We start from the raw sequence: 16,870 nt of genomic DNA on the forward strand, positions 1-16,870 counted from the left end.
TTGCCCGATAGCCATTATAGAAGCTGCAATTCAGAGCACAGGCCCAGTTTCTTCAATTTGCAGGAAAAGAAAAGCCAATGGGGAAATGAGCCTTGTCATGCTAGATTAGCTGCACAGAAATCAATGATCGATCCCTGTTTGCATACAGGCAACCCATACACAGCCAGCAACACTCAGAACCACAACAGCAATCGCAGGTCGCTGAGCAAACATGGAGCTCTCATTGTGGGCCATTCACTCAATTTATAGAATCACAGAATGGCCTGGGTTGCAAAGGACCACAATGCTTATCCAGTTCCAACCCCCTGCTATGTGCAGGTCACCAACCAGGAGACCAGGCTGCCCAGAGCCACATCCAGCCTGGCCTCAAATGCCTCCAGGGATGGATTTCTTCCAAACAGATGTAACACTTAAAATTCTCCCAACATTAAGCTACTGTTGACGTCCAGTTCCACTCCCCATCGTAAGCCACGAACCCACGAACACACTCAGGCATTCACCAGGACCAAAGCAAGCAAGCAGCAACACCTCACCTTCCCATTAACAGATGCAAGAGTTGCAATAGCAGACAAAATTTCATTGCTAATGACTCTCCAAAATATTTCTGGTATCTGACACAGACGGACGAGCTTTTTCATAACATGAGTAAAGGGGTTTTTTTTGCTATTGTATGCATTCCTCTGAAGCCTGAGAGCTAAGTTCACATCATGCTTTTCAGAAGGAGGATGCCAAACCACAACCCAGCAAACTACGCTGGGTTTTACTTGATTAATCGCTTTGGCCTCCCACATGACACCTCCAAAGCAGTCGTGTTCAGCAGCCCAATCCCTTGATACGTGTGAAATATCAACACCTGGAGCTGAGATGCAGGGGGAGGAGAAACATTTCTGTGTTTTACTTCTCCCTGGAAGGCTGGCTTTGCTGCACATCGGTGCATTGCATTTTGTGGGGCTGATCATTGCTGACTGAGAGCTCTGGGAAGGACAGGATGGAGACGGGAGGGAGCCGAGGCACCGCTGCTAAAACAAAAAGAGCAACCAAATGCAAAAGCTGCACGTTGCATTTGGCAGCACGCTGGGATTAGATCACTGCGGATCCCAGCTTAAGCCCCTTAATAAAGTTCAAACATGAATTTCCTGACTAAGGTAAAAAGCCTGGCTAAAATTTATGAACTGCTGGCAAGTTTACTTCTATCCCAGAGGCCTCCAAATACCAAGAAAACTCTGGCCCACAAATGCAGAGTTCAGGCAGATAATTCAGATACATTCCTCTTTTAGCATCGCTGGAGCTAGAGCTGAGGCAATGAGGAAATAAAATGCAGTGAGAACAAGAAGACACGCCAGTGAAATACGAAGTTTGATTAATCCACAGGAGGCAAATATCCACTCCATGCATTACATGGCCATCACTCCCTGCCAGCAGCGACTTCAGGGCTCGCTCTCATACACGCTGCTGCTGCAGCTGGGCTCAGGCACCAGCAGTGCTATTCTATGGTTCTGCAAACAATCTACTTCACTACTAAGGACACTACTCTCCAGAAAACACCCCTACTTTTTCAGAGCCTTAAACTAAACTGCAAAGTGCTATTTCCAAAGCTCACAAAGTTTATTTTCAATTAAGGAGTGGATATGAGCCTCGCGCAGAGGGACATTTAATTTCCTGCTCTAGGGAGGCAGCCCAAATCTTCCCCAGCTTCACCAGACAGCCCACTCCACCTACCAGCAGCTGATTCCTATCTCTGCCCTGAACAATGCCTTCTAAGAAGCCTCATTGTGCTCATTTCAGAGCCCTTCTGATCTGCAGGGTGAGAAGCATTTGCAGTCCAGAGGAGGATTTGTACAGTCTGGGAACTGGGAATGCAAAGCTTGCAACGCGTGCAAAGGCCAGAGAGAAGCAGAGGCACTGGGATGCAGCACTCAGCAAGCACAAGCTTTCAATGAAACAAGGCTTATCCAGAGGCGGAGGAAATGCCTTGTTATATATGTTACCTGTCACTAACTACCTCACACTGACAGCAACAGTTGCTCTTTCTTATTTTCATCTGTATCTGGAAACAACAATTTCTGCTCTTCAGGATGATTTTCTGCAGCGCCAAGATTGCTTTCACTAAAATATATAAATGCAACACGTAAATCAGTAGTCTCACAGTGAAATTTGAAAACTTTAGGAAGAAAACCCACAGACGATCCCCACTGTTCAGCAAGCAGGGACACAGCACTACCCCCTGTGTCTGCCCCTGCCAGCCTGCATTTCCTAACTCTAAGTATGAAGGAAGCAGTAATTCTTTCAAACAGAAACTAATTTTGTATTTCATTAAAATCAGTTCAATCTCATCCTTGACCAGAGGGAGCCAGAGGGATGCAGTGGTGCTGCTGAACAGCTGTGAGTCATCATTGCCAAAAAAACATAATAACCAAAAAGATGCCACAAAAATTTTATCCTTTCCTTCAATTTTGGTGAAGCTTTACAGGACACAGCATGGCACCACCGACACTGCAAGAGTCACTGTCAAATTCAATTATTTTGGAAGCCAGAGGCTGGACCAGAGCCCTGCCCTCACTATCCCACCCAGCACACAGCATCACCCCTTCCTCAAACACTCCCAAAAGCATTTCTAAGCCAGCCCTCAGCTGTGAGGCAGATGGAGCTCCAACATTTTGCCCTCATCTCACACATGAGCATTTTCATTCACCTGCTTTCCTTCTCATTTGACATCACTCACACGAGTCTTCTCCAAGATTATACAAACTAAATACACCTGCCTACTTTGTGGCCACCTGCAGCTCTGTGTTTCCTATCACGAGTGCTGCACGGGAATCCCACTTCTCTGTTCTTGCTCCCTTCCACCAAACCTGGGGACACTACAGATTTAGAAAACGTTGGCAAAAAATAAAATAAAATCAGGTTTTCTTGTTTTATCTCCGCCAGAAATCACTAATTTTAAACTAAATACATTCAATATTGCTTTAAAAAAAAAACAGAATTGATTACAATTACCCAAATTCCTATTTTTTTACTAGTGCTTGTGGATTATTTGGCTTCTTGGTACCCTTTGTAATGAAGCCAACTGATAACACTTTAAACAATCACAGAATGGCCTGGGTTGCAAAGGCCCACAGTGACCATCTAGTTTCAACTTCCCTGCTGTGTGCAGGTCACCAACCAGCAGACCAGGCTGCCCAGAGCCACATCCAGCCTGGCCTTGAATGCCTGCAGGGATGGGGCATCCACAGCCTCCTTGGGCAACCTGTTCCACTGCCTCACCACCCTCTGGCTGAAAAACTTCCTTCTAATATCCAACCTAAACCTCCCCTGTCTCAGTTTAGAACCATTCCCCCTTGTCCTATCGCTATCCACCCTTCCCTATCCAACGTTTCCCCCTCTGTTTATCCGCTCCCTTCAAGTACTGGAAGGTCACAATCAAGTCTCCCTGGAGCCTTCTCTTGTCCAAGCTAAACAAGCCCAGTTCCCTCTACCTTTCTTCATAATAATGGCTCTCTGTAACTGCAATCCATCCTGCTTTGGTTTGTATGATGCTCACTTTGGAATATAATTTCAATTCTTAAGCAATCTTGCAAATCTCTTTCTCTATTCTTCCTTTACCCATGGTAGTCATTAGGGTTTGGACTCTTGGCAATTGAAACTTACTCTTCTTTTTATGAAATTGCTGAAAACCTGAAAGTAGAACCCCCTTCTGGCTCAGCTTAGCAGGGAGCCATGCAGCTGTAGGCCAAAAGCAAGCAGCGTGCCTCCCTTGCTACAGAGTACCCACCCCACCCCAAAATATCACTAAAAGTAAAGCAGAGGGTGGCAGTGGGTTCTGATCTTAAAAGCTGCCTGGATTCACTATGGTTGCACATAAGCACAAGCACAGTCCCTGCCAGGGACAGTCAGGGTTACTTACGTCACTGCAGGAAAAAGGTGGAACTCTGAAAGAACGAAAGAAAACTCAAGATAAACATGGAAGACAACGATTGAGAATGAATGGTAAAAACAAAGCAATTACCCCAAAATACGTGGCAAGGGGGTAAGAAGCACAGGAGGAAGGGAAAGATGAGATAGGGAAAAAAATAGCATGTTTGGACATGGAGGGTCAACAAACAGCCCTTCTTCCAGCAGAGGTAGAGCTCTGCTTGTCACCCACACTGGGGAAACAAAATAGTTGCCCATTCTTAAAGGTGGAGAAAAAGGGGTTTCTCATAAGCCTGCTTGAATAATGAATCACTTTTCCTGCAGTCATTACAGGTCAGAAATAAGCCTCTCTGTCAATGAAACGTAATAGAATGGACTTTCAGATTCGGGGGGCAATAAAATATTTGATGACAACTGCAAATAACGCAGAAAAAAAAAAGTCAAATTCCATCATCGATGCAGTTGATCTGGATGTTCCACAGACTGTACAGAAAAAAGACTGAGTGATTGAAAACTGCTGAAGCAGATGAATGTCACACTGATACAGAGGCATAAACTGCAAAATACCACATTTGGGAAGCATTGTTGGGAAGCATTTAGTGCAGGGGCACATCTGCGTGCCTCCTTTGTGCTGCTGCTACTGCTGGAGGCCTGCACAAAATCTGCTCATGTTAGACACCATCAGGGTGATCTGTGCCAGGCCCTCTCAGGCTGCATTGGAAGAAGGGAACGTAACGCTCCCATCCTGGCTGCTACGTGAAGCACCCGTGCCTAACTCACAGCACACAGGAGCAAAAGCAACTGGACATATTCTGGGTTAAAAATGATAAAAAGCAAGCAAAGAGACAATATGTTGCCTCTCCCATTCGTACAAAGCCATTTTTAAGATAGGAAAACTCCAGGGCGTATGGTACAACCTCGTAACTTAAAAACAGCACACTGAAAATTGGACCTGGGGTACTAAACTAGATGATCTCATTTCTTTTTTCCAACAGAAAAGATGCAGCTGACAGAGCTGGCTCTACACAGCACTGGAGGAGCAGCTCAGGATGCTCCTCACCCAGCTTTGCATTGGTGGCACGTCCAGCACTGCAGGTCCAGCCGTGCCCAGCTCTTGGAGCTAATGGATGTTTTTCTCCGCTCAATAGCTCTTTGTTCAGCTCTGGACACGTCTGGAAGCACAGCCTGCAGCTCTGGCAGGGGAGCAGTGTCGCACCTAGCTGTGGCCAGCTGCTGCCGGCAGCTCCCAGCTCAGGCAAGGAGGGGAGCTGCCTGCTTCTAGCTGAAGCCAAGCTCCATACACTCAAATTAAATAGCTTTTAATTGCTGCTTACATATGCCTCCAACAATTCAACGAGAACGAAAAAGGAAGGCTGTTAGATTTCCAGGCTGTAAGAGCGAAGCCGTAACTTCCATGCGCACCCGGGACACACACTGGTGGTGTAATAACATGGCTCCAGAAGTTTAAAATCAAATCAAATTTCAATTAAAAAGAGATGACTGCAGTGCTGTTCCTAAGATTCCAACACAACTCCGCACCTACTGGGAAGGCACACAGCCCTGCACCCCTACAGAAAGCTAAATGCTCTTTTACAAAAGCAACTCGAGCCATCAATTCTTCCTTTCTTTTTTTGGCACTGGCTCTCAGGGATGAATGACAGCAACAGCTCCTACGCACAGCCAGCAACATTCGCTGGCCTATCGCTGAAACATTTTTTTGTTATTATTTTTAAACAATTGAGAAATCCCTGCTGGGACGTTCAGAAGATGCTTGCTTACAAACAGCTGCTTAGAAAACGCGTCTGGCTTTTGCAGTTTGCAATGCAGTATCTCTTGTGACAGACAAGATCCCAAGATGTTGGGATCACTACGGGTTGCCTAATAACCCAGTGCCAACTCCTCGAGACCCGGGCACATCCATTACCTCTCAGGGATGTGTGGAAATCTGCTGCTTCTCTGTCTATACTGAAAGGTAAAAAAATGATGTATTCCTGTAATAGATCGAGTTGCACTCAGTCCTTTCCAGCAGTGCTGACACACGGTTGGCTCCTCACTGGGTGGAGGAGAGCACCTGGTGGTCCTGCTGGCTGTGGGCAACACAGGAACTCTCCTCATCTAAAAGGCGTAAAACCATGAAAATATCAAGCTCATCTTGATGCTTCTAGCTCCTTTAATTAAAGGGAAAACAGTATCTTAAACAATTGTCATAAACAAGTTTTGAAAATCGATACTAGTCAGAGCAAAATGACAGCTAGTAGAAAATGCTCCTGCATTACTCCGTATACAAGATTTCAAACACTGTTAGCTTTTCTGGGATTTCTAACACTGTTACCTTCACACTGAAAGCCTATTTATTGCCATCTCACAAGGAGTCTAAGCTTGCATTTGCCCATTAAATGCTTTGTAAAAACAAACATGTATTGTTTACAAAGCTATTTTGCATCAGTTTGCACAGATATATCCCCAAAGTTTAAAGACCCACGGATGCCTCAATACACAACCAAGTCTTCCTAAAAATCAACAGCATGGTGGGTCATAGCATGCACCACGTTCTTTATGTTAGGACTTCAAAAAGACCCAGGTTTCCTGGTTTTTCCCCAGCACAAGTGGTCATAAGGGCTCCTTTGCAATAAAAATGTCCATCACTCATCAGGAGTAACAGGCACCTGAACTATTAGTGCTTATCTGAAACATTAATTTCACCTTCATACCTCACATCCCATCTCACCTTCATGTTGGTATTTTCATCTCTTATTTGGATGGAAGAGAGAGAGAGAGAGAGCTAATCCAGAACAAGCTCATGCTTTTATATGATTGAGGCTTAGCTAATTATTCTACCTCAAGTATCTGGGAATCAAAGTGGGTCCCATAACTTCTCCCCAGCAACTCTCCCACTGCAGAGATAATGCACCATTAAAAATCTTCCTTTGGATAGAAGCATGATCTTTGGAGCTCCATTTTGCTGGTTCAGAGCTGGGAAGCCAGAGCAACTTGTTCCCCAAGCACTCAGAATTCATGGGTGCTGAAGGAATGCTTCACATGCAGCTCCTTATACCAGGCTTAAATGGTTCTGGCCAAGCAGTTCTGACCTTTCTGACCATTGCACCATTGGACTGGAAGCTGTGCATATTTGGGTATGGTGAACTAACGCAGTGAATGATGCCACCAAGAGAGGCTGAATGCTCTGGAAGCTGAATGTATGAGGACCAGGACCACTGCACAGGAAAACCAGAAACCCATCCCTGCATCTGACTGGGGACAGAACACAAAGTGGTTTGAACATGAGGTTGTGGATGCCCCATCCCTGCAGGCATTCAAGGCCAGGCTGGATGTGGCTCTGGGCAGCCTGGGCTGCTGGTTGGTGACCTGCACACAGCAGGGGGTTGGAACTGGATGAGCACTGTGCTCCTTTTCAACCCAGGCCATTCTGTGATTCTATGATACGAACAGATGTGTAAGTTGGAGGTAACGGCTACAAAACTGGCGGCCACCAGTAAAGGACCACTGAATGCACACAAAACATCTCCAATTTGCAGTGCAGTATAAAGAAAGGAGAGTAATTGGCACATGCTGTTTATTGCACAGAGTTCAACTATTTCACAGGAGCCCTGTGAGTAACTGCAGGAGAGACACACCAGTAACTGGAAGTCCTGCAATAACAACACTACTGGAGAGCAAACCTCCTCTGGAAGGAGAATAAAAGCGAAAACATTTCTTGTTCTATATGTTGCCTATTTCTCTCTCTCTAGAAAAAATGCCAAATTCTTGGAGTGAAGTGTTTCACTGAAGGACACACATACAAACCACATGTGCACAAACGCCTGGCATGCTTCGTCGATGCCTTCTTAAATAACATCAGGGCTGGCATCTAAATGAAAAGGAACAATCTATATGGTAATTAAGCAGTGAAGCTATGCACTCCACATCCCTGATGGAGCATCAAGCTGAGCACAATGAAGTTTTCATCTAAAGCATGGCATGAAGTGTATTGGAAACAGAACTACACAGGCAGTTGTTCCTCCGATATCTATGTAGAACATCTGAATCTGAGAAGCTCAGTGTTGGAACTAAATACGGCAGGAGTTCTGCTCTCTGGCAATCCAGCTTTACTGCTACCCTGCTGAAAATGCCATCTTCCATAGGTAAACAGGCTACATAAGGAAATGGGAAACAATACAGAAAAATGCAAAGAAAATCATCTATTCAAACCAGTTCAAACCTTGCCTTTATTTAGAAAAACGTGTGGTATTTCAGTAATATCATTTATCATTAAATGAACAGAGAATTACATCATTTCAGAGATGCTTTGACTAGGCACAAGCGAAGGGATTTGACTGAGGCCGGCCAGCAGAGTAAAACAGCCCTGCACAACCACTCTGAAGAGCACTACTCCAAAGCAAGTTTGCCCATTGAATCCATTAGGAAAAGGGAAAAGACTTCAGACTTATGTCAAATGCACGTCAGAAGGAGGCACCCCTACACCCAGCTCCTGGACAACACCACAGCATTCAGATGACAATAACAGCTTGCCTTGGAAAGCACAGCTTGGACAGAGCTCACAGGAATCTTGTAATGACCTGTGCAAGAAAAGAGCTCCAAAACAATAGCCTTGGGCTATTCCAAAAGGTAAAGCACGAAAATAGCAAAGCTGCAGAAAACCTTGCGCTCGCTACGCTTCCGCTCCCTCCATGCGAGCGTGGCTGCAGAGGTATTCCCAGGCACAGGCTGTGCTCTTGGAAGCGTCCTGCAAGCAGGCAGGGAGCTAAATTGGAATGAGCTCCTCTTATTCGCTGTGCTCTGGTCTCAAAATCCAAAGTTGAAGCACCAACAGGTCTGTCGCTGTGCACTTGCCTCTTAAAAGGCAAGCTTGAATTAAATGCAATTTCATTTTCGATAAACAGAAGGAGAACAAGAGGATCCAAGGAGGCTTCTAAAGGAAGGGAAAAGAATGAAGAAAGAGGAAAAATGATACAGATGTTCAGCAGCCACCACAAACACAAGGAATCAAGAGGTCAACCTGCAAACCATTCTCAAGGTAACGAGCCCTCAGAGCCAATCCTCTTTGCAGATCCTTTTTTAAGGCAATTCTAGGAAGTGAAGGAAAAACAGAGGTATGCACATCTTATCTGTAAGGCTACTTGATTTGTGACTACGTTGAATAGAACTGGCAGACCAGAAGAAACTCTGGATTAACCCAACCTCGGAGTGACCTGGAGGCAGCTGAAGTGCAACAAGAGAAGCGCAGCTGCCAGAACAAAGGAATGCAGAGTTCTGCCCCAAAAGCAAAAGGAGCAGCAGCCAGGATTCCCCGAACCCACAGTGCCCAGAACCCTCGGGCTCACGATGGTATGCAGACAGGGAGAGCTGCTATCACTGCCTGCAGCTGCCAGAACACTTGCACTGCTGCAGGAAGTATGGCCAACATATTCTGAGACACCAGCCAGGAATTAGGATACTCCCAAACAAACAGATGAAAGTTCACTCAGAAATAACAAAAAATGACAATTCTAACGAAAGCTATTTCAATGAATTACATAACAGGCTCAAAGCAAATCAAAGAATGAATTACTGTGTCCCACCTTTAGACTTCCATATCTGTAGAGGTAACACTGCGGCTTGTTCTATTTCATTTCCTTACCAGAAAGGCCCTCAGAAAATAACAAGTCATATAAGCTAAACTAGGTACTGATGACCAGAAAATAAACTTTTGGCTATTAAAATTCCTCTTGAACTATCCCCCAGCTCAGTGAAGCATATAGGAAAAAAAATACCTATATGCTACAATGCCATGAATTCAGTCTGCAATGTACAAAAATAAAGGTTACTGGCAATTCATGAAAGAGTACGAAGGAACACTCGGGCGAAAACAAACGCATTAATGAACCTGTCAAAGCCATTTGCTGTGATTCTTTTCCCTTTTCTGAATCATGTAGAATTCTCCACGCTGAAAAGAAACCTCCTGTTATTGCTCATCCTGTTGTAACTCACTTTTATTATCAGCGTTTACCGGGCAGTCTCGTAATAAAACCGCAACTACTTGGGTTTTTTACACCATGAGAAACTTTCCACGCTGCTATCATTTCCATCTTACCTCAAGCACTGGTCCAGCTCCAAGAATAATCTGTTCGACTCCGCTAGCAAATCCTTTCTGGCTGAGGGCAGTGAGGTGATGAATCAGAAAGTTTGTGCTCTGCGTCTTCCCCGAGCCGCTCTCCCCTGAAATCACGATGCACTGGTTCTTCCTGCGCTGAAGCATGGCGTGGTAGGCCACATCTGCCACGGCGTAAATGTGGGGCTCCAGCTTGCCCAGCTGATGGTTATCGTACATTTTGACATACTTAGGGTTATAAATAGGTAGAAACTTGAACGGGTTGATAACTATGAGGATGCTGCCTACATAGGTGTAGATTTTCTCTTGCTTAAAGCGGTTTCGGAGGTTCTCCAGGAGCGTTTTCTCGTTCAAGTCAGGCAGGCCGCACAAGTCATCGTAGTCCTTCTGCTGTGGCTGGGGCAGGAAGCCCCGCTCCACCATCCTGCGGCGCTCCTCCGTCACCCGCAGCCAGGACTGCAGGCTGCCGTAGTGGATGGAGCCATCGAGGTTCTTCTCCCGCAGGAGGAAGCGGTAATCCTCGCCGCTCGTTCGGTTCTCGAGAGCCATGCGAGGCCACAGCATCATGCGCTGGACCGGGCAGTCGGTGGGGTTGAGGATCCATTCCTCCCCACCAAACTCCTTCACTTCGGCAAGGACGTAGCATTTTGTTTTCTCAAGCTGGAGTTTATTGATGAGCGAATCGATCACCTCGGCAGCAGTGGAAGTTTTCCGGGCGGTGATGGGGCAATAGATGGTCCCTTCGGCGATGCTCCCGGGGTAGATGTGCAAGGTGTACTCGCTGTCTTCAAAGCGTCGTCTGCCTCCAACATCATTCACACTCATATTGGATCCTTTCCCATCAGTACCTGCACTGCATAGTTGGGACGGGCCTGGACGTTGTCAGGTCATCATGCTATCAACACTGAAATTGGAGAAAAAGAAAGAGATTAAGCTCAAATGCTGCCCACTTCAGGCACATAAACAGGAGGGGGAATGGCTGTTTACGAGAGTGGATAGCGATAGGACAAGGGGGAACGGTTCTAAACTGAGACAGGGGAGGTTTAGGTTGGATGTTAGGAGGAAGTTTTTCACCCAGAGGGTGGTGAGGCACTGGAACAGGTTGCCCAAGGAGGTTGTGGATGCACCATCCCTGCAGGCATTCAAGGCCAGGCTGGATGTGGCTCTGGGCAGCCTGGTCTGCTGGTTGGTGACCTGCACACAGCAGGGAAGTTGAAACTAGATGGTCATTGTGGGCCTTTGCAACCCAGGCCATTCTGTGATTCTATGATTCAGGCTCACCACTACTCAGAGCCACCCACATCACCTCAACCTTTTGCTAGTTTTTCCCTGGCCCTGAGGCATCAAAGATGCAAGTAGTCCCCCTGGTATTCCATCCATTCTCATTTTTACTAAGAATAAAATCAACACAAAAAGCATTCCTTTGGGAACAACACAGCAGACAGCATGCTGAACCAACACTACACAGTGCTCATGCCAAATGGTGCTTCGGTTTTATCAAACATCACTACCAAATAGCTCATATGGGAGTTAGTGCCTCTATTTCTATGTTTACAAGTTTCATGCAAACCTAAGGCAAGCATCACCCAACCATGACCTTGGAAAACTTTGGTTCTCCCAACACTCACTTCCCTTTGCACATAAACTATGGATTTTCTAGAGCCTCTAAGAGAACTCATCCTACCTTAAACATAAAATGCTGGCTTAAGAAGCTTTAATGAGCCACCTTAAGGGCACGTCCCAGCCAAACAGAAAATGCTTTCTCTGTCAATTCAAAGGCCCTTCTGACAAGCATTTAAAATGACTCTTGAAACAATGATTTATTTGCCTAGTCACAAGTTCAAAAACTGCCCGTGACTCAGCTCTCATGAGGTTCAAGTTGTCTCAAACTGGAAATAGATTTAATTCCTTCACCAGTTCAAGAATCGAAACTGCTGATAAGCCCGATGCTTTGCTGCAGCACTAACAGAATGAGGATCTTGCACTGATTTCTTTTACCCACTCCTACCGCTGCTCTGAAATCAGCCTGTGACACAACACCAAATTACTGTGTACTGTTAGGGCGCCCGACGCTCTCAAATCTTAGCTGCTTTGCATTAAGACAAAACGACTACTCATCTCTCCTGGGAACCTGGTCCCTGCCCCAGATCCATAACCCCACAGCAGTGGATATAACCTTTTTTCTCCCAACCCATTAGGGCTCTAACAGTGGCACTTCTGCATCCACAAGTCCACCTTCTCCCAACGTGTCCACATTAACAGCAGGTATGACACATTACAGCCCACTCACTCATGCATTTTTATTTCTCTCACACTGCCTAAAACCCACGAAACTCAAACCTCTGGTGCTGAAATATCAAATATAGGTAACTTCTCAAACTTAATACCCAGGAAGACAAAACACCCCACCATCAGCCCCAAATAAATGCCATTCCAGAGCCAGAGGTCCTCAGCCCCCCAGCAAGTCACAACAAGCTCAAAATTCCCCTCAAAGATCTTCATGTAATTCCACTATCAAGACAGAAGAGAGGTGAAATTTCATACAGATAAAGGTTTGTGTGATGTCCAGGCTCATGCTGAGCTTTTCATTGAACATCAAGAAGGTGTTCAGTGTAGTTAAAAGAAGTGTCAAAACCCACACTGGGTCTGGGATGCACCTGAGCTCCAGGTATTTGGAATTGGGTATTGGTACTCATTTCAAACTCACCCTGTCCTTGTGTCCCAACACAACCATCAGAACTCAGAACTGCACCGCTGGAGACTGGGATATTTAATTCCTTACACACATTTCCAATATCCTCGAATGAAAAGCATTATTTTATGCTGTACCACTGCATTGTTTCTCGCACCCATATTTCATGGGGTATATTATCCCTAGCCACATGCTATACGAAGCAGAGAAATTAATATGTCACAGTGAAATACATCAGCTGGGAAGCACTCCAGCTGCTTTCCTATAGGTTTAGGATAGGCACAGATGCAGCAGGGATGATGTCAGACTGTGCTGCATTGGGCTTCCTTTGTCCAGCTCTGAGCCTCCAGTATCAGCTTTTCTTTAAGGAGGAAAAAACACTCAGTAACTCCTCATCGAGACTTTCTTTCAAAGCTTACCATGAGATGGTCAGCTATTTTTATTCAAGTTATCTGAGCCTATCAAAGGCTGCTGACTCACGTGAGAGCTGCAAACAATATCTCAAGTTAATCACTTCGGGCAAAACCACACTGCCTCCTCCTTCCCCTACACACTCACAAGCTCGATAAAGCAGCCTGCCTCTCTCCCCAGAATTTTTTTTCTTCCCAATAGGAGCTGAGTCCACACGGCCCCAGCAGCACAGCAAACATCACCTGCACCCAAACAGCTCTGTATCTGCCAGAAGGCAGAGCCAAGCACCAGCCCTCTGCAGCACGCAACGCCAGGCGCTTCCATCCAGCATGCCGAAATTTGGCGAGGTGAGAAAGTGAAGAGGTGTTAATTTGAGCCTTATAAATCCCCACAAGGCTCACTACGTGATTTACTCTTAATGACATTAAACACGTCTCGGAGCATTGCGCCGGGTCAGAGAAATGTTAATGAAGGTAATTGCCTGCGGTCTCCCAGCCACCGATGGACAGGAGCCTGGCTCTGCTCAGCATCTAACACAGCTCACATGGGCAGTGAGTTTTACAACATACAAAACATCATCTCCCAAGTGAGAGGCTGCAAACTAAGCCTCGTATCCTCCTGCATTACAAAGCAGATTCACATTTACAGGTATTTAGGAGCAGAGGATCCCACATAAGAATCACAACAGCAACCTGCTGACCAGCTGGCTGAAAGAAAACACGTATTAAAATTATGATGGTCAACTAGGCTCTGAGTACATGCTAAGCTTGTAAGTGGTGGTGTACATCTACACTACAGGCAGTCTCTTATTAGTTGACCATAACGTGGTTAAAGTTTAAGGCAAACATGCTTTCTTAAAGGAAATAAATATACAGTAGTATATTGGGAGTGCTTTTGTACTGGGGAGTGCATTCTGAAGCAAGTTTTATTCTGTAAGCAACATCACGAGTGAGAATGGTTGCATTACCTTTGGGAAGTCCAAAAAGTAGGGAGAAAAGGAGTCTGGAGCCTCTGTGATTATGTATCACCACAAAGAGCAGAAGTGCAGGCTTTCAGTTGTGCTATTTCCTGCTTTTCTGCTCAGAAAGACATTTCTCAGTATTTTCCTTTTCAGGGACAATGTAAGCAGCACGTGGCAAAAAGCCAAAATAAGCTGTCCACTGGAAGCATCAGTACCCGCTATAAATAATCTGAGACAGCTAAAGCTTGAAATGATGGCCAGGGCTTGCCAAATACTGGAGAACTGGAAAAAAAGGAGAGCAGTGTCAATGCTGAGGCTGCTAGAGGGGCAGTTCTGGAAGCAAAGTTCATTTACAGTAACAGCAAGGAGTAACTACAAAAATAGAGAAACTTGCTTCCCTTTCCTAATCCTCAGACAACTGCAAAGCCCCGGCTGCTCGAGCTGCATCCCTGCACCAGAATGCACACCATGTGCAGCAGAAACTCCTCAAGCAGATAACTTAATCTGAGACAGCCCGTTGAAACATGCTGCACTGCTTAATCTGAATTTACTGGCATAGGAGCTCTCTGAATTTCTCTTCGGCAGCAACAGAAGGCAGACAGAGCAACCCCCAGCAGTGAGCTGGTACCGGACCGGCGCATCTGTCACAGCTGATGCCATCAAAACTACGGATTCAGGAACGGCAGAAAAGCCCACCATGATGCCAAATGTCTCCTTGCACAGGGAGGAGAAAGATAAGGGTAGTTTCCTTAATTTACGAACAAAAACATTTATAAAAACATGCAGTGTTTCAGTCATCCAGAGCACAGTTCTACAAACCATTCAGACATCAGTACAATGCTAATCCTCCTCTTTTAACAGCCTCTCTCTTCTTTGCTTATCCTGGTTTTCCTCTTCTTATGATAGAAAAATGAATATTGTAGCTTAATCATCTACCTCAGAACAGCCCAAAGAACCTCAGGTTGTAGGTACATGGGCATTGCCACCTCAAAGTACCATGTCTGTACCTGGGTATTGGTGGGGGAGGACAGCAGGAGCACAGGGGACTGCCTTGCAGTAGAATTGCTGCAAGGTCTCCATAAGAGAATTAAAGTAATTCTTTTGGGGTTTGCAATTGGGAAAAGTAAGATTTCTGAGTGTTCCAGTGCTGGCTTGCAATCACAGCTCAAATGGAGTTCAGAAGGAAGAACAAACGTGGACAGCAAAGAAATCAGCACTCCAAGATTCTCTATATACAGAGAAAAGCCCTTATGTACAAATGCCAGAGGAGCATGCTTGGTCTGACAGATGTCAAGCAAGAACCAACACACAATGCCAGGGACACCTAAGAGAAGTGCTGAACCTTCACTCCCCATCCCACAGCAAACCCGAGTGATTCTGTAAATAACCCCTCGGTCCCTGCAACCCAAGGCGGACTCATAAACATCAAAAGAAGTTGTTTCTGTGGCTGATATTGTCATAATAAGAGAAGAGAAACCATGCTTGGCCAGCACTAAGCAACATCTCTCTGGTAAGGGAGGAGGGGAAGGCAGTGAAAGTATCTCTGCAAGCAGAGGTCAGCCCCACCAGCACACCTTGGGGGTCAGGAGTACACAGAGCCCCCAGTAAGATGCCCAGAATATGAAAGAAGAAGCTGTGGATACACAGCTAAAACCACGTCAACAGTTCCCAAAGACTCCTGGTTGCCCTTACTGAGTGTAGCCTGAAATAGGATGAGAACACTTCATAAGCTGTCCCTAAGCTCGCCGGCTTTTCCACTGACTTGAAAACCGAGAGATGTCATCTCAGCCTTGTTTTCCCTTCTTTTTATTTTTTCTCAGCAACTTGATTATTCCCCTCTGTCCTAAACAGAGACCCACACCTCAGCTTGTCGCATGGAAGCTTCTCCACGACAGCAGCACTTGCCCTGTGTGCAGTGCAGGTCTGTCTTCTCTTCCTGAGGTACACCCTGTTTGCTGTGCTTGAATCTTACAATTCTTCCTATTTAAGAGGCCTGTGGATACACAGAATACCTCAGCAGATGATTCCAAATCCTGGAATTACCCAACATTTTGAGGTTTTGCTATTCCCCTGTGGTCCAAGAGCTATGAATGCTGCTCAACAGCCTTTTTCCTAGCAGCTCCAAGCAGAGCCAGGACACTGCTATCCCTTAACCATCCTCTTGCTGATGTACTGCGTGGAAATCTGCTGGGCGGTAGCAGACCTTTTTTCTAAGACAAAATGGAAAGGAAAAAAAAAAAAATCACAGGAAAAACTGTTGCAAAACAGTTCCTAGAGGCCGTTGAAAATGGTTCCTAGGAACAGGGAGCTGACTTAAGGCATGAATAATATCACAATCGCTTACTCTTCCCCTTAAGGTCAAAGCACCTTCTGTGCAGAGAATGAATCAGTGTTCAAGGAATTAATCACAGCCATGCTGTGAATGAAGCTCTTGTCTGCAGGGTTCCTGCCTCGCTCGCTGGAGAAGCTGCAGTAGGCACAGATGAAGGCCTGCTAAAACGGAGCAAAAAGGGCCCGCAGGAAGGCATGCTGAGGTCTTGTGATGGAGGAAACTGAATGGGAGAAGTGATTTCCATCTCTACTTCCGTCATAGGCTTTCTGCATGATGCTGGGAGGCGAGAAGTGTGGTGCAAACAAAGCAAGTTACCGACGGCCACGGATGTTCCTCTTTCTTCTGCTCCCAAACTGAGTCACTGCAGCCTGGTTCCTGGAAATGCTACAGTTCTTCTGAAACTCCACGCACTGAAATAGCCTGCTTTCTCATGGCACACACCCAGCAGTTAGC

At 45.8% G+C, this 16,870-nt stretch overlaps 1 protein-coding gene across 1 annotated transcript in view; it reads right to left on the bottom strand.

Moving 5' to 3' along the window:
* The window catches only part of MYO9A (myosin IXA), a 136,383-nt gene extending 125,444 nt beyond the window's left edge, over positions 1-10,939 (bottom strand). Inside the window, 1 exon segment of the mRNA XM_010717130.3 lies at positions 10,004-10,939. Coding sequence (XP_010715432.2) covers positions 10,004-10,846 — 843 coding nt within the window. The 5' untranslated portion in view covers positions 10,847-10,939.
* Positions 10,940-16,870: the final 5,931 nt, after the last annotated feature.

Source organism: Meleagris gallopavo, chromosome 12, assembly GCF_000146605.3.
Source record: "Meleagris gallopavo isolate NT-WF06-2002-E0010 breed Aviagen turkey brand Nicholas breeding stock chromosome 12, Turkey_5.1, whole genome shotgun sequence".
In the NCBI taxonomy this organism is placed as follows: Eukaryota; Metazoa; Chordata; class Aves; order Galliformes; family Phasianidae; genus Meleagris; species Meleagris gallopavo.